Source organism: Hippocampus comes, unplaced genomic scaffold, assembly GCF_001891065.2.
Source record: "Hippocampus comes isolate QL1 unplaced genomic scaffold, H_comes_QL1_v1.1 scaffold156, whole genome shotgun sequence".
NCBI lineage: Eukaryota > Metazoa > Chordata > Actinopteri > Syngnathiformes > Syngnathidae > Hippocampus > Hippocampus comes.
The window spans coordinates 733,387-758,168 of NW_017805744.1; the positions used below are offsets into that span (position 1 = coordinate 733,387).

General features: G+C 41.7%; 3 protein-coding genes across 5 annotated transcripts in view; all 3 read left to right on the forward strand.

Moving 5' to 3' along the window:
* Positions 1 to 4,997, forward strand: part of LOC109524212 (solute carrier family 43 member 3-like) — a 16,710-nt gene extending 11,713 nt beyond the window's left edge. The window contains exons 5-12 of the mRNA XM_019883892.1: positions 1,193 to 1,285; positions 1,362 to 1,501; positions 1,798 to 1,901; positions 1,975 to 2,133; positions 3,108 to 3,215; positions 3,444 to 3,630; positions 4,461 to 4,584; positions 4,866 to 4,997. Coding sequence (XP_019739451.1) covers positions 1,193 to 1,285; positions 1,362 to 1,501; positions 1,798 to 1,901; positions 1,975 to 2,133; positions 3,108 to 3,215; positions 3,444 to 3,630; positions 4,461 to 4,584; positions 4,866 to 4,997 — 1,047 coding nt within the window. The remainder of the gene's footprint in view (positions 1 to 1,192; positions 1,286 to 1,361; positions 1,502 to 1,797; positions 1,902 to 1,974; positions 2,134 to 3,107; positions 3,216 to 3,443; positions 3,631 to 4,460; positions 4,585 to 4,865) is intronic.
* A 6,981-nt stretch (positions 4,998 to 11,978) lies between these two features.
* On the forward strand, positions 11,979 to 19,613 carry LOC109524386 (solute carrier family 43 member 3-like). The gene is made up of 10 exons (XM_019884227.1): positions 11,979 to 12,054; positions 14,465 to 14,675; positions 14,936 to 15,065; positions 15,255 to 15,301; positions 15,896 to 15,972; positions 16,821 to 16,913; positions 16,987 to 17,126; positions 17,843 to 17,946; positions 18,028 to 18,171; positions 19,311 to 19,613. Exons 2-10 carry the CDS (start codon positions 14,489 to 14,491, stop codon positions 19,517 to 19,519), a joined length of 1,131 nt encoding a protein of 376 aa, XP_019739786.1. The 5' UTR covers positions 11,979 to 12,054; positions 14,465 to 14,488; the 3' UTR covers positions 19,520 to 19,613.
* A 513-nt stretch (positions 19,614 to 20,126) lies between these two features.
* Positions 20,127 to 23,826, forward strand: LOC109524387 (solute carrier family 43 member 3-like). Of its 3 annotated transcripts, none has more exons than XM_019884230.1 (4): positions 20,127 to 20,439; positions 22,188 to 22,374; positions 23,414 to 23,464; positions 23,602 to 23,826. In XM_019884230.1, exons 1-4 carry the CDS (start codon positions 20,367 to 20,369, stop codon positions 23,603 to 23,605), a joined length of 315 nt encoding a protein of 104 aa, XP_019739789.1. In that variant the 5' UTR covers positions 20,127 to 20,366; the 3' UTR covers positions 23,606 to 23,826. The 3 variants fall into 3 exon arrangements, with proteins under 3 accessions (XP_019739789.1, XP_019739788.1, XP_019739787.1); XM_019884229.1 differs by having other exon boundaries at positions 22,301 to 22,374; XM_019884228.1 differs by having other exon boundaries at positions 20,149 to 20,439; positions 23,341 to 23,464.
* The last annotated feature ends 956 nt before the right edge of the window (positions 23,827 to 24,782 follow it).

Below are 24,782 nucleotides of genomic sequence, written 5' to 3' on the forward strand. Positions count from 1 at the left end.
CAAACTCTGGAACTCACTCCCACCCGACATCCGAAATATTGACTCTCTTCCTATATTCAAAACTCATCTTAAAACCCACCTATTTAAAATTGCATATACAGTTTAAACTCATCACTTTTATTATTTATAATTTTATCTGTGGTTTTATTGCTCTTTTGATTGTAAAGTGTCCTTGGGTTTTTTGAAAGGCGCTTATAAATAAAATTTATTATTATTATTATTATTATTATTATTATTATTATTATTATCCGTTTAACAACATTCAGTAATGGACACGTGCATGGGACTAAGTGTATTAATCTGCATTTGTGGGTGTGTGATGCTAATATACTGTGCAAGTCTCATCTTTTTTGATTTAATGTTTTTCCAAATCATTCATCCATCAAAATCGGCCCTTTTCTATAGTGTTTATCATATTAACTGGAGCCTATCCCAGCTGAATTCAGGCGAAAGGCAGACTCCACCCACCAGTCAATCATGACAAATGGGAACTGAAACACCATCAGTGACTCCCGTTTCCAAATAAGTATAAAACAAAAACTCAGGTCCTGACATGACAGCCAAATTGCCTTTTGAAGTAAGGGGCCATGACTCAAGAATATGCGTGCATATATTTTTAATCTCTTCTATTACATGTTAAGGGTAAGGGTTGATTTTCGTCCCTGTTGAAAAAGGATTTTATTTTTTTTTTTTTCAGTGAGTTTAAATGAGTCACTGATGGTGAAGTGGTTAACTCGCGTGTTTCAAGTGCTGTCACCGGCGACGTCCACATTGAGTGGTCAAAATAGACATTGCACCTCATGGTCTTCAGGCACCTTGAGTCAGTCAGCATTGAAAACGGAGCAACCTATGCAACTCTGCAAAGGACGTCTCACCCGTGCAGATCACGACAGGCCAAAGCCGTTTCATGTTTGTTGTCTTTAGTTGTTTTGAAATAATATTTTTATCGTACAGTTAGAGTTTATTACTCCAAAATGAATGAATACATTTGGATTGAATAATTTTAGGAAAAGAAAACTAAATTGCTTCAACAAATTACAGGAGTCTTGAGAATGTAAATGCTCAGTGGGCTGGATAAAAGAATGGAGCATGCTTTGTGGTGGAGATGCATTAGTGTTCAAACGTTAGTGATTTAAAAGAGTGCCGCTTGAGCAAATGTGACACTCACCCAATTGAATTTCTCCTCCTGAAGGCGGCAAATCTGTTTGGTGCTCATCGTTCCACCATCATCACTGTCTACAATGGGGCCTTCGACAGTTCCTCGGGTGTCTTCCTCATCGTGAAAGTGCGTCTAAGTGGGAGAGATGCATTTTGGCAGATGTTAATATTTATCAATGACGATCTTCACTTTGTCGCGACAGCTCATGTATCAGGAAGGCATCCCCCTGAAGGCCAGCTTCCTGTTCCTGGCCGCCGGCAGCATCCATCACATGCTCAGGACCATCTTCCTGTTTCCCAGAACCTCAATTCCTTACCCGCTGCCTGACAACTACAAATATGGGTATGAATCCTAAACACTGTTCATCAGAGAGGGCATGGAAGGACAAACAAGTGTACTGGGCTGAAAAGTAGCAATCTTTGAAGCAGACATATTATGCAAAATTGAGGGCTTGCCCACACACAGGTGTGAAATTCACCCTCTGGGCTCTATGCTGGCCTTTCGGCTCCACTTCGCTTCCTTTTTTTTTAACTATTTCAGCTGTTTAATGAAAAGTTAATGAAACCTCCCGAGAGTGTACGTTTAGAGTAGTGAGTAGTAGGCCCACACTTTTCTCTCATAGTCCTCTCTGACCTCAGGATATCCTGCAGAAGATCAAGACAGTCCCATGAAACTGTGCAGACCGTCTTTCAGTCGCCAATAGATGAGACACCACCTGCAGAGAATGCACCAGAAAAACCTGGTATGTGCAATTATGAATTATTCTAACACACTTCAAAAAAAAACAAAACAAACATGCCTTTCCATCTTATCTGCATTGTCCTCTTCAGATAAGACTTTCCGTGAATGCGTTCTATCAAAATTCTTCTTCTTGGTCCTCCTATGGTTGTCTGTGATTCAACTGAGACATTATCTATTCATTGGCACCCTCAACCCCATGCTGGAGCGTCTGGCTGATGGCGATGCATCAGTTGGTATGTAGACACATGCACGCATCCACCGACACTAACACACATAAACCCACCCACCCAACAACACATGCACGCACATTTTACCAACCACACTTCACCACGGTGGAGGGGTTTATGTGTCTCAGTGACAGTAGGAATGAAGTTGCCTGGAGCTTTATGCCCATGGCATGGTCACCCATGGCAAACAGGACCGAGTTGAGGGACCAGATAAAGCACGAGCAAGGGTGCACTTGATGATGGACTTGATGCCGCATTTCTTGTTGGCTTGGATGAAGAGAGGAACTAAGCAATCAACTGATGATGGTGTGTTGGCTCCAGTGCTGGGGGAAGAGGCTGGTCTGACCTGGGAGACACAAGTTTATTGGGAGGGTCTGCTGGAACCATATGGCAAAGTCCCCTTTCAGAAAGGAATTCCAAATCCCATCTCCAACAGAACTTCCCAGGGGAGGCTATGGACATTGAGTCAGACTGGACCGTGTTCCACACCTCCATTGTTGAATTGGCCAGCCGGAGCTGTCAAGTGGTCTGTACCTATTGCTGCAGCAATCCCATAACCCGTCACTGGAGGTGATGAATGCCGTCAAGATGAAGGAGTTCTATCGTGCCTTTTTGGCCTGTGGTACTCCTGAGGCAGCTGATGAGTACTGACGGATGTTCCATCAGTCTGACAGAATGACGGAATGCCCAACCCTGCATACAACTACCAACACTTACTTGCATGCATACATGCACACACCTGCACAAATCCACCAGAATACATGCGCACACACAGCCTCACGCACCGTCATGCACTCGCAGGAATCCCCTTACACACACACACACACACACACACACACACACACAGTAGGGTAATGGGTAATATTGGCTGGTCGCATATACTATCTTCACTGCTTCCACTGCTAATCGAGAAGTGACATGTTAAATCATGTATCTGAACTTGTGTGTGTGTGTGTGTGTGTGTGTGTGTGTGTTGGCAGTGAGCCAGTACATCAACGCTTTTGCTTTCTGTCAGATGTGCGGGTTACTTGTTGCTCCCATTAATGGCCTCATCATGGACCGACACAAGCGCAAACCCCCAGTAGCAGGTAATAACACACATGAACAGGGAGGCAGATGGGATTACATAAATACATAAATTGTGTATGTATGTGAATATATATATATATATATATATATATATATTCATACACACACACACACACACACATCTTTTTTTTTGCTATAGTGTGATAATCTTCTCTCTGTGTGTGTGTGTGTGTGTGTGTGTGTGCGCGCGTGCGCGTGTGTGTGTGTGTGTGTGTCCATGTTCATAGGAATGAGTGAACAAGAAGCAGACCTGAATTCCGCAGTAGTCTCCTTCTTCCTGACATCACTGATGGCCTTGGTGTTCTCAATTTGCGCTTCCATTCCCGTGTTGCCACTCCAGTACTTCACTTTTGTCATGCAAATGATCAATTACAGCTTCCTGTATGGTGGAATGGCTACTTTTGTCACTGTGGCGTGAGTAAAGTTAAATGTATTCCTACATATTCATGCCCAACTGTATTCAGAAAACAGGCATACATTCAGAATAAAAAGGTAGAGTAGATCAGCGAAAACCAAAACTGAGATGAGATATGAAAATCACAGGACAGGCAAGAAGTGTTGATTGGTGAATGGCAGAATATTTTCTCTGCGAATAAAAACATATATATACACACTTCGCAAACAGTAATGTCTACTGGAAAGTGTCATAACCAGGCTTGGACACAGGACACAGTTGCAGGGGTCAAAGTAAAATGATTTATTTATTTGAGGATCAGCGGCAAAAAACTCAAAATAGGAAAGGCTGTGGAAACAAGGCAAGGTCTGGTCAGATCTGTGGCGAGAGGCTGAAGTGCCGGCACAAGGACGAAATACACTGACACAGGACAAAGGGAGACAAAGACCATTTAAACACAGGGGAAGGGGCAACAGGTGGAAACACTCAGCACGGGGCTTACAATCAGACTGGCACAGGAGGAAAGGTAAGTGACCTGAAATGAGATGAGAGTTACTCTTTCAAAATAAAACAGGTAGTGACCAAACAAACAAACCACCCTCACCGCTGCGTGACAGAAAGCAAACGACAAAAAAAAAAGAAAACATCTTTCATTTCTGATTAATAGTAAAGGGCCATGAGATCCGCATCCCATTGATAAACGGGGCGAGGTTGCCTTTTGAAATCTTCTTAAGTGAGTTTCTACTTCCGACCATAACAAGAGACAAACACAAAGTACTGGTAATTTGTTTTACTGTTGCAGTGTTCACTCACCTCCCTTTACCTGTGTTCTTTTTTGTTAACTGTGTAGTTTCCCACCGTGTCACTTTGGGAAGTTGTATGGCCTCATCTTCGCTCTCTCGGCGGTCTTCTCTTTACTGCAGTATGCCTGCTTTGCTGTGGTGGAAGAAGTGCTGGACGGAGATCCCTTATATGTGAGTGCATGACTCACAAAAAAACAAAAAAAAACGTCACATTAAGAGTCTCTTTTTTTTTTTAACATAACACAATTCTAGTAGAAAAATAATAATAAAAGAAGAAATGCCTGATTTTCATCAACACATTTTCAATAGCGGTGTGTTTACAAAGTATTATTACTTATGTGTCATAAAGTTATTTCAGGTCCCAAAGTTGTGTGCTTTACTTCTTTAACCAACAATTGTGTCTACCGTGTATGTCTGCGAGAATACTCATCTCTCCATGCTTGTGTCTGCAGGTGAACATCGCTCTGACCGTGCTTATCCTGTCCTCCTTCAGTCACCCTCTCTCCGTGTTTCTGCACTGCCGAGCGCTAGCATCCCAGCGAGCCAAAGTCAACACGATGGCTGACATGAACATAGTCACCTAAGTAGAGTTGGTGCTTTCACTTACATTGAAGGCACCCAATTGTGGATGAAGGCATGTCACATTTCCTACATCATGAAATATGTTCTTGTACAGAATCAGATTACGAATTAATAATGCAATTATTGTGTTGGACTAACTAATATTGATACTTTCAGTTTTTTTAAAGGGTTGGTCCACCTCCTCACTTAAAATCTGAATTATATAGGAATCATTTGCCATTGACCTCCATTTTTCTTACAGTAAAAATTGTAAATGGTAGAAATGTACTTTTTTTTCTGATGAAAGAAGAGGGTTAAAGCTTTCTTTTGGTAGCTTCCATGCTTATATAGCTACAGAACTTTTCTGTAGACCTTCAAAAATTTGTCAAATGGCCAAAAATGGCTGGCACCAGGTCTCCCAATTTGAGAAAAACGGCTGGAATTCAATGAGTTAAGAGGTAGTTAGGTAACTTGTACAGATTATTTCATAAATTGAAGTGTATTGAGACATACCTTGAACAAATATTTGGTTGCATCCCCGAATGTTAAGTTCACAATATATGTGAACACTGTATTTTGAGTACATCGAGGAGTATTTGTGTTACCTTTAGGCAGTACTTTGTTGATTTAAGAGAAGTTAGGTTCGGATAATTACTGGGGGTGTTTCAAGGATTAAACAGTAGTTATGTAAAATCTTTGAGGACATAAAGGAGTGTTCAATTAGTTCACATTGTGCAGGAGCAATAGGATCTACTAAACAAGTGTATTTTAACGTTGGTTCTTAGGGCGGGACTTGAGTATTTTCGCATTTTGAGTACCACTGGGTGGCATTGCAGTCTTGTGAAATACTGGATGTACAAATAAATGTTTCCACATTTAAAACATGCAGTTCAGTTTATTTTTATGTGTAGTAGATTCTGACTCATTATTTATCATGCTTATTTCCCCTAATTTCATATTTAAGAAAATGTCAATCACTTAAAAATAAATATTTTGAATACATTGAGGAGTGCATTGGTTAATACCAGGCTACTGCCTGTATTTTGGTGCTTTGCAAATATTTAGGTAACTGTTGGGCATAGTTAGGTCACTTTTATACAATACTGTACATCCATTCATCCATCCATCCTTTATCTGAACCGCTTTATCCTCACGAGGGGTCGACGGCATGCTGGAGCTTATCCCAGCTGTCTTCAGGCAGTAGGCGGGGTACTGTTGTGTCTGTTTGTGAGGCTGAAAAAAAGCAAGGTTGCTTCCACTGACTCTATATGAAAACGCTTTGCGTTTCCTGTACAGTAGGAGCTTTAATCCACCAATGAACCAAGAAAAAGAAGACGATGACAACGACGAGCATTTATAGACAGGTGTAAGAGTGTAAACCGCTTGGATTGGATTTACCCTCATTGCCACAATGTGGAGTTGTATTTTGAATAAGGTAGGCCATTTTCAACTTTAAAATAAAACACTTGGGTGTTTTAGGGGTTAAATCAGCTTCAGTTTGGTTCGGCTTGCAAAAATGACAGACTGACAGTGATGAATGGGTGCCCAGGACTCTCACGGATGACGAATTGAATGACACATTTTGCTTGTTAGACCACAGTACTCTTCCGAAAAAAAAATCATAATTGATATAATTTCAATAATTACAGTATTTAAGAAGGGTTTGATTGTTATTTTTTTATTTATTTTTTACAAGTTGTCCTAAATGCATCAATGACCCACCGCTTTAAAACAAAGCGTCTCCATCTAAAAAAAAACAGCTGCTAGCAGCTCCACTACATGTTTACAGTTTGTTTCTCTATCATATGCGCACTCGTGTGCGCGCACACACACACACACACACACACGCACACGCACACGCACATCCTTCAGTCACCCTCTCTCCGTGTTTCTGCACTGCCGAGCGCTAGCATCCCAGCGAGCCAAAGTCAACACGATGGCTGACATGAACATAGTCACCTAAGTAGAGTTGGTGCTTTCACTTACATTGAAGGCACCCAATTGTGGATGAAGGCATGTCACATTTCCTACATCATGAAATATGTTCTTGTACAGAATCAGATTACGAATTAATAATGCAATTATTGTGTTGGACTAACTAATATTGATACTTTCAGTTTTTTTAAAGGGTTGGTCCACCTCCTCACTTAAAATCAGAATTATATAGGAATCATTTGCCATTGACCTCCATTTTTCTTACAGTAAAAATTGTAAATGGTAGAAATGTACTTTTTTTTCTGATGAAAGAAGAGGGTTAAAGCTTTCTTTTGGTAGCTTCCATGCTTATATAGCTACAGAACTTTTCTGTAGACCTTCAAAAATTTGTCAAATGGCCAAAAATGGCTGGCACCAGGTCTTCCAATTTGAGAAAAACGGCGGGAATTCAATGAATTAAGAGGTAGTTAGGTAACGTTTACGGATTATTTCGTAGATTGAAGAGTATTGAGACATACCTTGAACAAATATTTGGCTACATCCACGAATGTTACGTTCACAGTATACATGAACACTTGGACTGTATTTTGAGTACATCGAGGAGTATTTGTGTTACCTTTAGGCAGTACTTTGTTGATTTAAGAGAAGTTAGGTTCGGATAATTACTGGGGGTGTTTCAAGGATTAAACAGTAGTTATGTAAAATCTTTGAGGACATAAAGGAGTGTTCAATTAGTTCACATTGTGCAGGAGCAATAGGATCTACTAAACAAGTGTATTTTAACGTTGGTTCTTAGGGCGGGACTTGAGTATTTTCGCATTTTGAGTACCACTGGGTGGCATTGCAGTCTTGTGAAATACTGGATGTACAAATAAATGTTTCCACATTTAAAACATGCAGTTCAGTTTATTTTTATGTGTAGTAGATTCTGACTCATTATTTATCATGCTTATTTCCCCTAATTTCATATTTAAGAAAATGTCAATCACTTAAAAATAAATATTTTGAATACATTGAGGAGTGCATTGGTTAATACCAGGCTACTGCCTGTATTTTGGTGCTTTGCAAATATTTAGGTAACTGTTGGGCATAGTTAGGTCACTTTTATACAATACTGTACATCCATTCATCCATCCATCCTTTATCTGAACCGCTTTATCCTCACGAGGGGTCGACGGCATGCTGGAGCTTATCCCAGCTGTCTTCAGGCAGTAGGCGGGGTACTGTTGTGTCTGTTTGTGAGGCTGAAAAAAAGCAAGGTTGCATCCAGTGACTCTATATGGAAACGCTTTGCGTTTCCTGTACAGTAGGAGCTTTAATCCACCAATGAACCAAGAAAAAGAAGACGATGACAACGACGAGCATTTATAGACAGGTGTAAGAGTGTAAACCGCTTGGATTGGATTTACCCTCATTGCCACAATGTGGAGTTGTATTTTGAATAAGGTAGGCCATTTTCAACTTTAAAATAAAACACTTGGGTGTTTTAGGGGTTAAATCAGCTTCAGTTTGGTTCGGCTTGCAAAAATGACAGACTGACAGTGATGAATGGGTGCCCAGGACTCTCACGGATGACGAATTGAATGACACATTTTGCTTGTTAGACCACAGTACTCTTCCGAAAAAAAAATCATAATTGATATAATTTCAATAATTACAGTATTTAAGAAGGGTTTGATTGTTATTTTTTTATTTATTTTTTACAAGTTGTCCTAAATGCATCAATGACCCACCGCTTTAAAACAAAGCGTCTCCATCTAAAAAAAAACAGCTGCTAGCAGCTCCACTACATGTTTACAGTTTGTTTCTCTATCATATGCGCACTCGTGTGCGCGCACACACACACACACACACACACGCACACGCACACGCACACGCACACATCAACACATGCACTGACTCTCTTGAGGGAGATACACACACATTTCCTCACCTATCTGGTTTAGCAACAAAGACACACGCACACTTGCTTAAATCGAGTAGACTCATTTTCTGAGGAAATGAAATGAGACAAATACTGTCCATTCTTACTCCAGCAAGACTCTGTTGCACTGTGCTACAGTAAGTAATCCAATTCTATACTCTTCCATAGTCCATACCACTCAGGTTGTATGTATGGGGGGTGTCTTGTACTAAACCCACTTGTTTGTGCAGAAAAATGACCGTTCAAGGATGGCATAAAACTGATTTACAGTGCAAGCAGCCACATGCAGCTCGCAGGCCACCAGTTGCCTAATTTAAAGTCTGTGTTACTCATTTAATTGTAGTCTTTTTTTTTTTTTTAATGAAGCAACGAACAGTGAATGTCATCTTAATCACGTCAAAACAGCCGTGCATGGCATCGTTGTGGAAATTACGCCTCCGCATCCTTGATCCAAATCCAAAAGTGACTTCATTTCTGATTGACATCGTGAAAGATGCAAAAAGTCATTTTATTTTACTCCCCCAAAAATACACATATTTATATCTTTCCTGTGTGTGTGTTTTTTTATTGAATTGTAGCATCTCTTTATTATTGAATCGTAGCATCTCTTTATTTAAAGACAATGCTCAATTCTTGTCCGTGTAATTATGTCAAAATAGCCCTGTATGAATGTTGTCGCAAGTCGGAAGTTCCACTTTACATCTGTACATTCAGCCACTTCCAGATTGGGTCAAGTCCATGCAGTCCTGTCAAAATAGCTGTCATCACGAGGCGGAACTTTTGCTAAATGTGGACGAAACAGTTAGAATGGCTCCTAAGAAAAGGGACTTTGCTCAAGGGAGTGGTAGGAAGCGCTTGTCATAGATGAGTGGAAAGATCTGTACTGTGCTTCTTCGCGCATTGTGTAATCAGGCTCTGTGCATCACACAAGGCAAGGCAGGCTATTGGTGTTCTGTTTTCTACCGTTGTTCCCGGTAGGTAGCAATGATGATGCAGGTATTACAACAGCAACGTTTAATAGACTGTGGAGTGGAGCAGTATAACGTTGAGCTCACATCTAACATTGCACAACACACAGACTTATTCGCGATGACGTCAAGCGTGACTATGTGAATCTGTACAGACCAAAATACATTACATCTCCTCCCCCACTTACATTTGAAGGATTTTTTTTAATAACAGTTACAACTCAGAACAATCCTTGAGTACACTTCTGATCTACAAATTCAAACGATTAGGTGTTTTCCCTGCCCGAGTAGGATAGCGACGTTCAAGAGCTACAGCAGACTTTCCTACCTTTGGATTAGGTTCTGGTACTCGTGCCCTCTCTTCAACAGATTTATCAGAACTCGGAACAACAGGCGGGCTGACTGAATTTGCCACTGGTGAGGATATATGATAGGGTTCAGATAAGCATTGATCAACATCTTTGTCACATTCGATAGTCACAGACAATTCAGGAGTGGTTGGAGACGCTCTCAAAAGTTGGTGCACATGGCGTGCACAGTTCCTTGTCCTTGTGATGTTTTAAATGTGTTTTTCAATGTTTGCACAAACCTCTCTGCTAACCTGTTAGTTGTGCTCCATTGGTTTGTGGGAAAATCCATTATCTGAAATAAGTTGGACAAGAGCACAAAATTTCCGAACGATTTCTCCAAGTTCCTCAACTGTCTTTTCAGAGGTTATGGATTTCATGATAGCCACCTTGGGCCACTTGCAGTGTGCATCAACAGCAACCAGACACATTTTGTCTTCAAATGGACCCGCAAAATCAATATGAATTTGACATCAAGGGTCCTGAGAAAAATCCCATGGATAAAGTGGCGCGGCTGGGGGATTGTTACGAGTTTTATGACAGGATGAACAACTCCTGGCCATATGTTCGACTTCTTTGTTTTGCCCTGGCCACCAACATTAACTACGTGTACTTGATATCGCTTTCATTTTCACTATTCCACTCTGTCATGCATGAAGCTACTCTAGCATTTTAGTACACAGTGAGTAGCAACAACTGAATAGCTTGAAAAAAATGAAGGTTTGGTTGTGGCCTACCGTCAATCTCCAGACTTGAATCTGATTGACATGCTGTGGCGTAACCTGAAAGGAACTCGGGTATGGCTCAGCATTGGCACTTGTGTAATAGTTCAATGTACTTAAAATTGATGTCAGCAGTAAAAATATCCCTGCAGAATGATTCAGTAGTTATATTTGTCTTGTTTCGTCATGATATTCAACAGGCTTCAAAATGCCGGCTTTCGAGGGAAAGCAGGCGATGTCGACAAAGGGGCAAGGCAAGCCTCATGCTATTGTTGATTTATTTTGCCGGCTGTCATTTTCTCATGAAACTCAAAGATTTAAGCAAAACAAATCAAACAAGTAAAGGAGTGTCATTTGCAGTGATCATTTAAATGATTCTGCTCTGGACGAGTTTAAATGGGAGTTTGAAATGAAATGACTTACTTGAAGAAGAATGCATGGCGGCCTTGCTCGGAAGCCGGAGTGCGGTGCTGCCGTGCAGCTCCTTGGGCTCGGCTATCATTGACCCCCTCCTCCATCATCGTCTCGGTCCCAGGACAGTGGATCTATTTGCCGTCACACTTTGTGGCAGTCCAGAGACAGTGAACTTCCAGCCGCTACCCCTGCCGGGACTTGCGCTACGAACACCGAGCTAAACATTAAAGTGTGGGGAAACTACCGTATGCAAATAAATAAATATTAAACTCAGAATCGAAGAGGAGGGAAAATAGTTTTTCACAGTGCTGTATGTGTGTCTATCTGATATCAGCGTGAACTTGTTTGGGTCTTGAGAATGCCTGTTGACAAAAAGCAATTGGACATGACATTTTGGACATCTCGGCTTTGAATATTTTTTTCCCCTTCACCATTTAAAGCAGAATTTTATGTTCACTTGGTTGATCCTTGTCTGATGTTGACATTTGTTTGATGTGCTTAGACGTGAAAATGGAAAATGAAAAAAAAAAAATTGGGAAATGAGGGCAACTACTTTTTCACGGCACTGCATGTCGGTGGATCTGATAATATCTTGAACTGTTTTAGATCTTCAGAATGCCACTTGACAAAAAAAACAACAGCACATGACGTTCCGCAGCCATGGTGATGAGCAATGGGGTGTTGCCCTTTATAAGGAAGAGTGTGTGAGCCAATGACATAGTGATAAGATTTGGAAGACCAGCTGGGGAGCTCCGCTGAGGAACTGCAAGGTCGGTCTCACTTTCTTTTGAGTTGGTGTGGCAACCAAACCCTAAGATACTGTTCATTATTCTTTGCAGGCATTGCGTATTTTGGGTCAATTTTGATCAGGGCCAAGATATCTTCATGATGTTTGTCAATAGCAAATTATGCACTTCGACTTCAAAATGTTTGAATGGTCTGTCTGATGTTAAAAAATGGACGATTAAGCCTGAATCGGTGTTTCGGGGGGGAAAGGCATCTTCTGACCACTGTATGAATTCTCTTCCTTATGTTTGGTTGATCTGATCATTCTTTTGCTTTTGTGCTCTTTCATATTTTCAAAATTCCCTCTGGACACCCTTCTGCAAGATTGTGCAGGAGGGCCGTGTGCAAATGTGGTAAAAAAAAAACAGACAGTTCTCGGGATTGTTTCCAGCCCCTCCTTGAAAACTTCAAGGTTCAAGGTTCAAGGTTCAACTTTATTGTCAAATATGCATACATTGACATGTAGCATGGATGAAATTTATTTCTCTCAATCCTCAGCAAACAGTGAAAGACAATGTAGTCTAAAACAGTATAAACATATAGACGATATATACAATAAAAGACGATATATACAATAAAAGCAGCATAAAACAATGGCACTTGAGGCTATTGAGGATAAAAGTGACGTAGTGCATTGTGCAATGTGCAATATGCAGATGACGGATAATGAGGGGAGGGTCATAGTCTGTGACAGGAGGCAGGGGTCGGGCAGAGGCAGAGGGTGGGGAGTTTGGGCAGAGCACGGAGGGAGTTGAGTCTCCTGACCGCCTGGTGGAAGAAACTGTCTTTGAGCCTGCTGGTTCTGGCACGGAGACTTTGCAATCTCCTTCCCGACGGCAGCAGGCTGAAGAGGCTGTGGGATGGGTGTGTGGGGTCGCCTGCGATCCGGATGGCATGGCGGGTCAGCCGGGAGTAGTAAATGTCCACGAGTGGGGGCAGAGAGACACCAATGATCTTCTCAGCTGTTCTCACGGTGCGCTGCAAGGTCTTTTGGCAGGACACAGTGCAAGCACCATACCACACAGTGATACAGCTGGACAGGATGCTCTCAATGGTGCCTGTATAAAATGTCTGCATGATGGGGGGCGGGGCTCTTGCTCTCCTCAGTTTGCGGAGGAAGTACAGGCGCTGGTTGGCTTTTTTGGCCAGTGATGCGGTATTGTGGCTCCAGGACAGGTCTTCAGAGATGTGCACTCCCAGGAACTTGGTGTTGCTCACTCTCTCCACTGTGGCACCGTTAATGGCCAGTGGAGCATGCTGGGAGTGCGTCTTTCTGAAGTCCACAACAATCTCCTTTGTCTTCTCCACATTCAGGTGGAGATTGTTGTCCTTACACCACAAGGCTAGCCTGCTCACCTCACTCCTGTAGCTTGTCTCATCGTCGTTGTTGATGAGACCCACTACAGTCGTGTCATCCGCAAACTTAACGGGAGGTGTTGAGCCCCAGGTGGTCCAGTTTGTGGATGAGATGCTGCGGAATGATGGTGTTGAATGCTGAGCTGAAGTCGATGAACAGCATTCTGACATGTGAATTCTTGGTCTCCAGGTGGGTGAGGGCTGAGTGAAGGGCGGTGGAGATGGCGTCTGCAGTTGATCTGTTCTGCCGATATGCAAACTGGTAGGGGTCCAGGGAGGGGGGGAGGGCAGACTTTATGTGCTGCATGACTAACCGCTCGAAGCACTTCATGAGAATGGGGGTGAGTGCGACCGGGCGGTAGTCATTGTAGCTGGAGGGTGACGACTTCTTCGGGACCGGGATGATGGTGGTGGCCTTGAGACAAGTGGGGACAACAGCCTGGCTCAGTGAGGTGTTAAAGATGTCTGTGAAAACATCTGTGAGCTCCTCAGCACAGTCTCTCAGGACGCGACCAGGAATGTTGTCAGGACCTGCTGCTTTCCGGGCGTTTGTTCTCCTGAGGGAATGCCTCACACTATCCTGGGAAAGTGTCAGCACCTGGTCACCAGGAGGGGGTGGGGTCTTCTGTGCTGGGGTGTTGTTGTCTGTCTCAAAACGGGTGAAGAAGTTGTTCAGGTTGTTCAGCAGCGAGATGGCGCTGTCGCAGGTGTGCGGAGAGGGCTTGTTTTACTCTCGTCTCGTTGTATATCATACACACCTTGATGGAGCACCCATATTTCGTAGTTCAAAATGTACATAAGCACATTTTCCTTGATGAATCACAAATTGTAAAATGTAAAATCGATTTGAAGAGATGAACTTCAGCCTCGTACACAAACTTTCTAACACGTACAAAAAAACCAACTGCTTAAAATATTTTCAGTTTCATGTAAAAGTCATCACATTTCATGAGATTTAGGTTATTTTCACTGCTATCAAACTGCAAATTCAGCCCTCGGGCACATCGTTCTTATTTCGCATCACCGCCTCCTCACCAGGTGTGTGCGCAAGAAGCTTGGACGATGTTGCCATCTTCGAAGCACTTCAAAGTGCGACAAGTCTTCACCTTCATCACGGGCATGTTGGAGTGTCTGTTCTTCGCAGGAATTATATTCGGCTGGGCCTCACTTGTGTTCCTCCTGAAGTCGCGAGGTTTCTTTGGCTCCTTTTGTGTCAACACCACAAACAGTGATGGAGCACGGGTCCAAGGTCAGTTTGCCGTTCTCCTCTCGGATTTTATGTCCTCTGATAATTTTCAAAAATTGATTTTTATTGGAGAATTGAAGAAGGATGGATGGATGGATGGAATAGTCCACATTTGTGCAAGAGTTATTTTCAACGTCAATTCCTCAGCATGAGAAGCAATCACAACCATTGAGTCATTGCTGCTCCAAAAAAAAAAAAAAGGTTTGTACATTATGCTATGCAAGATTTATTGATTTATTTTCGGTTCTTTGTTTTTATGTCAGATTGCAGGGGCCAGGATGAACAGTTCTCGCTTGTCTTCACCATTGCATCCTTCATGAATAATTTCCTGACATTTCTAAATGGTGTCATCTTTGATCGTTTTGGCACTTTGGTGGCTCGGCTCTATGGATTGTGAGTGCTGAAATATAATCTTTAAATAACACCACACATGTTTCACCTACATTTTATAAAGCAGTAAAACATGAGAGGTTTTTTTTTTTTTTTTTTTGGATGAAGTGCAATTTTTTTTGTCCAAACTTTTAACCTGTCTGTCTACATCATGACCCGGTCAGTGACGATATCAACTTTTTGTTGCATCAGAGCTCTTCACACCTTGGGTATCTTGATGTTGACCTTTGCAACTCCAGGTAAATATCTTTCTGATAGTAAATATTTTTCTTTTGCCAAGGTAAATATCTTTCTGATCGTAAATATTTTTCTTTTGCCAATACCAGGGCTCACCAACCTTTTTGAAACCAAGAGTTACTTCTTGGGTACTGAACGCAACTATATTTACAGAGCTCATTAAAACAACACCACTATTTGAAAAGTGCTATGCACGGAGCAAAAATAAATAAGTGTTTTTTTTTTTTTTTGTCAGCATTCTAAACGTTTTTATTTCATGCAGTAATAAAAGTGTTGTGTTCTCTGTAACGACTTACTGATTTCATGAATGCAACACACTAGTTTCTTCTACATGAGTAAAACAACAACAACAATGTATGCAGCGTTCTTCTCAATGTAGAAGCATTTTGTGGCTCCCGGATATATATATATATATTTTTTAATGTATCTATCTATTTATTTATTTATTAATACCTGTGGAAAATACCAACCCCTCCCTTAGGGGCCACCTGGTGGTGACCCCTTGTTTACATGTTGTATACATATAAAAATAGAAATCTTATCAAATCATGTATGTGAGGATGCTCTTTGTCCTGATCTTTGTGTCTCTCCATCAGCTCTGTCCATGGTGCTTTATCCAGCACTCTCGTTCATAGCTGTTGGTGGCATGATGCTGCTCCTGAGCAACATGCAGGTAATTTTTTTGGGACGTATAATATCATCCTGTCTCAATCCCATTTGCAAATTGGAAGAAAAGCATGTTCATTCCCAGAGAAAACTGAGCCCATCCTTTCCCAATCCTGAGTCCAAATTTCCTACCCGCCCCTTCTTTCCTTTTATTTATTTATTTTTCCACACAGCCAAGCCTGCTCTGTTTTTCTCCCACAGTATGAAAAATGCAGATTATGGCTCACACCATGTCTGCGGTAGACAGTATATAATCTGATTGACCAGAATGAGCAGGAATTTGCACTCTTCTGTGGGACACAAATGCATTGAAATGTGTTTGTTTCTTTGTCAGACATTGAAATTGTGTGAAGTTCATTGTTCATCAGTCATCGTCATTTTGTTGCCGACTGTCGATGCAAAGTTTCTCTCTGTGCTGAAGGGAAATGACAGTGACATTTGGCAGAGAGGAGTATCTTAATTTGATTACCTTTCAGCGCACAATCCAGCCCGTTTCATGACATTGTTATCAGAGAGAGATGATTTAAGTCCCCAACAAGCAGTATAAGTGCGCTGCGATGCTTGAATTGGAATCCTGCGATCAAAACAGCACAACATCATTTGCTGCCAGAGCTCAGCTTTGAATGTAAAGAAACAACTGCAGTTTTTTAAAATGCCAGGAGTTTGTCAGTAGGCAGAAGAAACAGTTTAAATGCTCATACTTTGCCCATCGCGATCATGGGTCACACGTTGGAATTCGGAGCACTTCAAATTGCTTGTTGTGCATGAAAGGCGCTTTTGTGTTCATGCATTTGTGACTTTGGTGAAGGCTGCTTGAAATGTGAAACTCACCCAATTGAATTTCTCCTCCTGAAGGTGGCAAATCTGTTTGGCGCTCATCGTTCGACCATCATCACCATCTACAACGGGGCCTTCGACTCTTCCTCGGGTGTCTTTGTCCTCGTTAAAGTGCGTCAATAAGTGGCAGACAAGGCTGTTGGCAATTGTCAAATTGGTCATGATCTTCACTTTATACCTAAAGTTGGCATACGAGTCTGGCATCCCTCTCAAGGCCAGTTTCCTGTTCTTGGCCACCGGCAGCATCTATCACATACTCAGGACGATCTTCCTGTTTCCCAGAACCTCAATCCCGTACCCGCCGCCTGACCACTACAAGTATGGGTAAGAATGCGAAACACTACTTATCATAGTGGGCATGAAAGACAATGGTGGGAGTCAAAAGACAACCAGGTCCCAAGTAGAAATATCAAAAGTTATTGTATTATGAGAAATTGACTTTTCTATCTCCTCTATACAAATACTGGGATGCAGGGGCGTAACATCAAGATGATCGGCTCCGGTGCAAAAAAAAAAAAAAAAAGCCCAATAACAAGCATAGCCAGTCCCTTGGGTCAAATTCATCCTCTGAGGCTGCGGTGGCGCTCAGGTCTCCTCCCCAACCATCCACTCGGCGTGACTGACCCGCCCAGAGCTATTGTAATTACAAAATCAAGGGTCTGTGGACGTTTTGGACAGCTGTTTTTCCCCCCTTCCTTCATGGGCATGTTACCCCATCCAGGGCCCCGTGCAGCGGCACCGGTTTTGCCTGTGCTTATGTTCCCCCGAGTGCTTGCCCACTGATTAACTGCGCACTCAATGAATTCTTTGATTAGCTGTCTATTTCCAAAAATGGGTTCATGAAGGATTGCTTCAATTGCTGATTGTGTCTACTGCATGCATCACATAGACAAAATGCTCACACTACTCGACACGTGCAAAACTCCATTATTTGACGACGCGCTATGAGAAATGGGGACTGCAAATTAAGTCACTCTTAACTGTAAATAGTCATGAGTTGTAGGCCCACTGTTTTCTCTGATGGTCGTCTCTGACTTCAGGATATCCTGCAGAAGATTAAGGAAGTCCAATAAAACTGTACAGAGCGACTTTCAGATGCCAGTGGAGGAGAAGCCACATGACGTGGAAGAGCCTGAAAGACCTGGTGTGTGCAATTATGAATTATTAAAACAGCGTCTTCAAAGAAATCATGTCTTTATATATCAGATGCCTTGTTTTCCCTCAGAGAAAACCTTCCGTGAATGTGTTCTGTCCAAATTCTTCTTCTTTGTCGTCCTCTGGTTGTCCGTGATCCAACTGAGACATTATCTGTTCATCGGCACCCTCAACCCCATGCTGGAGCGTCTGGCTGATGGCGATGCATCAGTTGGTATGAACTCACACATGAATGCACATACATAACCAAAAGCCAAGTTTTATATATTTAAAATTTTGATCTAGCTATTTAAAATCTACACAATTCACCTATTTTCTATGTTTGGTCAAATGACATCTCCAACCCGAGGGCACTTTGCCAGCAATTTCAGTTGACAGCAGAGGGTGTTGTAATGTTGAAATGGCACCCCCTTCACGTGGATTAAAAACGCTGAATTAATCTGATGAATTGTTATACCGCCGACGCGATATTAATCTTAATGTTGTGTTTCAACTCATGGAGAGGGACATTGAACATATTCTTGCATAGGCCATTTTTGATGTGAGTTCCCCTTTAAGTATTGTGGTTAAATTAGCACCAAATCATTTTATCCATCCATTTTCTGATCCAGTTTATCCTCACAAGGGTCAAGGGGGGTGCTGGAGCCTATGCCAGCTGCCGTCGGGCAGTAGGCGGGGGGCACCCTGAACCGGTTGCCAGCCAATCACAGGGCACACAAAGACAAACAACCATCCATGCTCACACTCACACCTCAAGACAATTTTGAGTGTTCAATCAGCCTGCCATGCGTGTTTTTGGAATGTGGGAGGAAGCCGGAGTACCCGGAGAAAACCCACGCAGGCACGGGGAGAACATGCAAACTCCACACAGGAAGGCCGGAGCTGGAATTGAACCCGGCACCTCTGCACTGTGAGGTCAAAGCGCTAACCACTGCATCGCCGGGCCGCTCCAAATCATTTTAGGGAATGTATAAACATTTCTACCCATCTGTTTTGAGTCGCTCAACTATACGAGAGCCGAGAGGCTGAGGAGGAGAAGAAGAAGGGAAAGCTTTTTTGTTTGTTTTTTTAAATGCTTGTAATGATGAATGCAGGGTGATGGGCTGCAGCTAAAAGGCCCTCTTTGCATCCAGGCAAAAGGACAAGTGTTTGAGCACCACCTAGCGCCTATTTGTTGCAGTGCCTTCACACACACAACCCCAGAGGAGCACACACAGGGTAGATAGAATAGCATTTGTATAATCTTGGTTACAACATTATATGACCGTCTTCGGTGTTTTCGTTTCTAATAGAAATGCGGCACGGTAAATCTTTGACAGTAGGCCTCACCTTTGCTTTTTTGTGTGTTGGCAGTGAGCCAGTACATCAACGCCTTTGCATTCACTCAGATGTGTGGGTTGCTGGTGGCTCCCATGAACGGCTTCATTCTCGACCGACACAAGCGAAAACCTCCGGTGGCAGGTATAACGCGTGCAAAAATCACCAAAATGGGAGCCCGTTGGCCTCTGTTCCGAGGTGCGCAGTTACTGCTGTCGTTGACCTCCTGGAACTTTAGGAATTGAATTATTGTTTATTTTACTTTAGGTGTTCATTTTTTAACTTGAGTTATATTGTAGGTTGTCCTGCCAAGTTGCGAGTAAGTGACTGTTTTACGTCATATAAATTCAATATTGGATTACTGAGTTTTGAAATGTATGACATGGCCTGTCACTGATGCATATTTTACATTTATATTTCTACTGTACTGCAATGATTTAGCACTAGCTCTACACCTCAAGACAATTTTGAGTGTTCAATCAGCCTGCCATGCGTGTTTTTGGAATGTGGGAGGAAGCCGGAGTACCCGGAGAAAACCCACGCAGGCACGGGGAGAACATGCAAACTCCACACAGGAAGGCCGGAGCTGGAATTGAACCCGGCACCTCTGCACTGTGAGGTCAAAGCGCTAACCACTGCATCGCCGGGCCGCTCCAAATCATTTTAGGGAATGTATAAACATTTCTACCCATCTGTTTTGAGTCGCTCAACTATACGAGAGCCGAGAGGCTGAGGAGGAGAAGAAGAAGGGAAAGCTTTTTTGTTTGTTTTTTTAAATGCTTGTAATGATGAATGCAGGGTGATGGGCTGCAGCTAAAAGGCCCTCTTTGCATCCAGGCAAAAGGACAAGTGTTTGAGCACCACCTAGCGCCTATTTGTTGCAGTGCCTTCACACACACAACCCCAGAGGAGCACACACAGGGTAGATAGAATAGCATTTGTATAATCTTGGTTACAACATTATATGACCGTCTTCGGTGTTTTCGTTTCTAATAGAAATGCGGCACGGTAAATCTTTGACAGTAGGCCTCACCTTTGCTTTTTTGTGTGTTGGCAGTGAGCCAGTACATCAACGCCTTTGCATTCACTCAGATGTGTGGGTTGCTGGTGGCTCCCATGAACGGCTTCATTCTCGACCGACACAAGCGAAAACCTCCGGTGGCAGGTATAACGCGTGCAAAAATCACCAAAATGGGAGCCCGTTGGCCTCTGTTCCGAGGTGCGCAGTTACTGCTGTCGTTGACCTCCTGGAACTTTAGGAATTGAATTATTGTTTATTTTACTTTAGGTGTTCATTTTTTAACTTGAGTTATATTGTAGGTTGTCCTGCCAAGTTGCGAGTAAGTGACTGTTTTTCGTCATATAAATTCAATATTGGATTACTGAGTTTTGAAATGTATGACATGGCCTGTCACTGATGCATATTTTACATTTATATTTCTACTGTACTGCAATGATTTAGCACTAGCTCTCAAGTCTATATGCATCATATTAGCTCCAAGCTTGTAACAATGTTTGACTGCATTGTCCCTGTCAAAGAAAGCTGTAAATACTGTCAATCAGGGGCGTCACTAGGTTTCAAGAACAAGGGGGGCTTAGCCCCAAGGGGAACACAGCCCCTTTAGGGGGTTCCGGGGGGCATGCCCCCCTGGGAGAATTTTTTTCTACATTCTGATAAAAATCCATCAATTCCGTGCACTTTGAGAGCAAAATGAAGAGGCTATGAAGAACTACACACATCACATTCGTATACTCTTTACTATGATGGGGCTTCCTCCCCTGGACTTTAACTGGACTAGATAATAGAAATTATAAAGAGTTCAAAAGTTCAATCTTGGTTGTTCAAGGGAATTAGAAGGATGCCCGATAACATAACCTATATGACAGTAGGCCTATATTCCTCTCTACCAAAATGTATTAATATATGCTTAGCCCCCAGAAGACTATGTATTTTGAGATGTCTGCCGTGATATGCAATTTAAGTTAGTACAATGAGATGCAAAAGCTTCATCACTTTGGAAAAACACAAGTTTGCTGCTTAATACTTACTGTAAGCTCCGATTGCATTTTGGGAACAGCCTTGCAAGTAAAATTAGCCTTGAGATCTGATAGACTCACCTGTCCAGCAGAGCTCCCCCCAGCTCACTCTCTGTGCGTCTTTAGCCTGATTCCTATCAAATAAATAAATTTATTTGTTTTATATTTATTTATTTATTTTATATAGGCCAAAATCTCAATAGGTGTTGCCTCAAAGAGTTGGTGTAATGATTATTTATGTATTTAATAATAAAATGTTGCTTAATTTTTATTAAGCACCACCTTAATTTATCCAAAAGTGAACACTTGTTACAGTGCAGTTTCTGCTGTTACTGGAGATATTTTAGCGGACTATAGTCACTAGTTTTACCAGCATGGATGCATTGAATACTTAATTTACCTTTCTAAAAAACTGTCGAATATCCATGCTGTCGACTCAACCTAACTTTCGGCAATGAACTGTCAGTTGTTGCGTTAGCATTTGATGTGGCGATGGTGACAGACACGTCAAATGCTAACGCACCACCTGTTGCGTTCAGGAAACCTGGGAGATTTAACATTTCAATAATGGCAGGTTATCGAAATATAATTTAAAATGGCCACATTACATTAAATTTGATGCAATATATTAGCAAAAGTACAGGAAAAATAAATAATACTTTTTTTTAAATAATGCAATGAAATTATTTAGGGGGGCTAAAGATTATTTTAGGGAGGCTAAAGCCTCCCTAAAATAGGCCTAATGACGCCCATGCTGTCAATAAAAGAATGAAAGAACATGAGTTAAAGGAGCCAGAATACATCAAATGCATCCATTGGTTTTCTCTAGTTTGAGTGATCAGACATGTTCTCCTCTGTGTGTGTTCATGTTCATAGGAATGAGTGAACGAGAAGCAGACCTGAATTCTGCAGTTCTCTCTTTCTTCCTGACGTCACTGGTGTCATTGATCTTCTCAATTTGCGCTTCCATTCCCGTGTTGCCACTCCAGTACTTCACTTTCATTGCGTTAATGGTCAATTACAGTTTTGTCTACGGCGGAATGGCTGCTTTCGTCGCAATGACGTGAGTAAACGATTCCCGAAAGCTACAATAAACTTAGCATTTCCGTTTGAACATTGTGAGGGATGGAAGGCAAAGAGTTTCTGTGACCTGATGGGCTACGCAGAAGGCTTGATTTGGTAGATTTTCAAAAAGAGTAATAAGAGTTGTCTCTTATTACTCTTTTTGAAAATGTCATTGTTCACTGATTAAAAGAGAGTACAAATAAGCAGAGATTTTGGGGACAGAGGACGAGAAGTTTTCCAAAAAGGACTGATGAAAAGTGGATTTTCATCCGTCCCTTTAATTGTCCCCAACCAGGTCAAGTACCTACACAAACCCATTTCACTAACAACTAACAGAAACGTGCCAATGCACTACTTCAATTGGTACAAATCTTTTTTATTTCACCCTCTCAACAGTAAATATTCACCAACCTCTGTATTTAGGACATTAGCAAAAATCAATTCTCAGTTTTTTGTCGATTCACTGACAGATGTTCCGGACCAAACAGGTAACTGAATCAAAGTTGTCTGCGCATTTTCTGCACTTTCAATGACAAATTATGTCCTGTTTTGAAAAAAAAGGCATAGCAAAAAAAATAAAAAAAATAAAAAATATATATCGATATATATATATATTTTTTTTTAATCCAATTCATCAATGAATCGATCAAGAATCAAGCAATTATTCAGTTTGTAAAATGATTCTTTTTTTGCAGCCATAGCAATGTCAAATACATGGTATCTTTGTTCAGTCCAAATGTCTCCATTTAATCATATTGTCTTATTTCAGATTCAGAAACATAACAATGTTCACTCTCCAAATACAGTATAACAACTGACAAAAGCAACTCCTATAATAGTTTTCATGCACCTCCCTTTTGTCTGTGTTCCTTTCCTGTGTGTGTGTGTGTGTGTGTGTGTGTGTGTGTGTGTGTGTGTGTGTGTGTGTGTGTGTGTGTGTGTGTGTGTGTGTGGGTGCGTGTAGTTTCCCACCATGTCACTTTGGGAAGTTGTATGGCTTCATCTTCGGTCTCTCGGCGGTCTTCTCTTTACTGCAGTATGCCTGCTTTGCTGTGGTGGAAGAATTGCTGGACGGAGATCCCTTATATGTGAGTGCATGACAGTACAGGGTGCAATGAAATCAAGACTACCGCATCTTAAGCCAGTTACAGAAACACTGGATTGCATTTCAGCAAAATATCATTTTTTAAAAATGACAATCATCTCTTCATTCATATGTCTGCAGATGAACATCGGGCTGACCATCCTCATCCTGTTCTCCTTTAGTCATCCCCTGAATGTTTTTCTGCACTGTCGAGCACTCGCATCCCAGAGGGCCAAAGCCAACAAGATCACTGACATGACCACAGAATCGCAGCTGCTTAAAGAGCCCCTGTGATGGCCTTAACATGGAAACTTATTTTATAGTTCTGGACTGAAAAATGATGTCTACAGTAAAGAATTTCCCCCCAAAGAGACTCCGTCACCCACTTTTAAGTTGAAAATGATGTCAGCCGATTGCTATTCAACATTTAAAAAAGTTCAATTTCAACAAACTTTGGTAACATTTTAAGATGGGCATTTCAACTAACTATTTTAAGCTTTGCTGTTGTGAAAACTGACGTTCCGCATTTTCATAAAGAAATAGAAGTTGGCAGAACTCTTCTCATTTGTGTTGTCCACCCACCCAAGTTAAAGATTCACGGGTGAGTTAAAAATCAAAACAAAAAAAAAACCCCAGCAAATAGTTTTGGAACAAACAAGTTGCTTGCTTTGTTGTGCTAACTAACTAAATTCCAATCGTTTGTATTTTAATGATGTTCCACCTTAAATTTCTGTTTTAGCCGCTAAACATACAAGTTGTGTTTTTTTGTACTGATGCTCAACAAAAACAGACCTGTTGCAAAAGAAAACGAAGGGAGGCTGCTCATTTCCTCTTCGAGTGAGCGCATTGATTGGCATATGTCATTGTGATGATTTTAGAGGTTGACGTGGGCAAAATTGGATAAGTGCATGTAAATTTTGGTGACAAGTGATCACAGATTTTGGTCATTATAAACGACGTAAGTTAAGCATATTGTAATGCGTTCATGGCCTCCACTGAGGCTGACGTCAAACCAAGACATGCTGGCGTATCAAATTTGCTTATGAAACGGGCTTTCGTCATTTCTTCTGTGCGCCCCATTGCCATACATTAACACCAACATAAATATATTTACAATTAACATCAAAGGCTCATGTATGATATTTGATGAAGACAAACGTGAAAGACATTTTCATTCAAATTATACATAGTTGCCAGTAGTTTCTCTTGGCTATCATTCTTTTAAAGGCACATACTCTCGTGTTTATTCGTTTCATGAAATGAAATGTTTTTAGGGCGGCCCGGTGGTCGATTGGTTTGCACGTCGGTGTTATTGTGCCTGT

Coding starts and splice junctions, on each gene's coding strand:
- LOC109524386 (XM_019884227.1), top strand. CDS start 14,489: ATGTTGCCATCTTCGAAGCACTTCAAAGTGCGACAAGTCTTCACCTTC. Junction 14,676..14,935: donor TGATGGAGCACGGGTCCAAG/GTCAGTTTGCCG, acceptor TTTTTATGTCAG/ATTGCAGGGGCCAGGATGAA. Junction 17,947..18,027: donor GGAAGAGCCTGAAAGACCTG/GTGTGTGCAATT, acceptor GTTTTCCCTCAG/AGAAAACCTTCCGTGAATGT.
- LOC109524387 (XM_019884228.1), top strand. CDS start 20,367: ATGTGTGGGTTGCTGGTGGCTCCCATGAACGGCTTCATTCTCGACCGA. Junction 20,440..22,187: donor GCGAAAACCTCCGGTGGCAG/GTATAACGCGTG, acceptor TCATGTTCATAG/GAATGAGTGAACGAGAAGCA. Junction 23,465..23,601: donor TGGACGGAGATCCCTTATAT/GTGAGTGCATGA, acceptor ATATGTCTGCAG/ATGAACATCGGGCTGACCAT.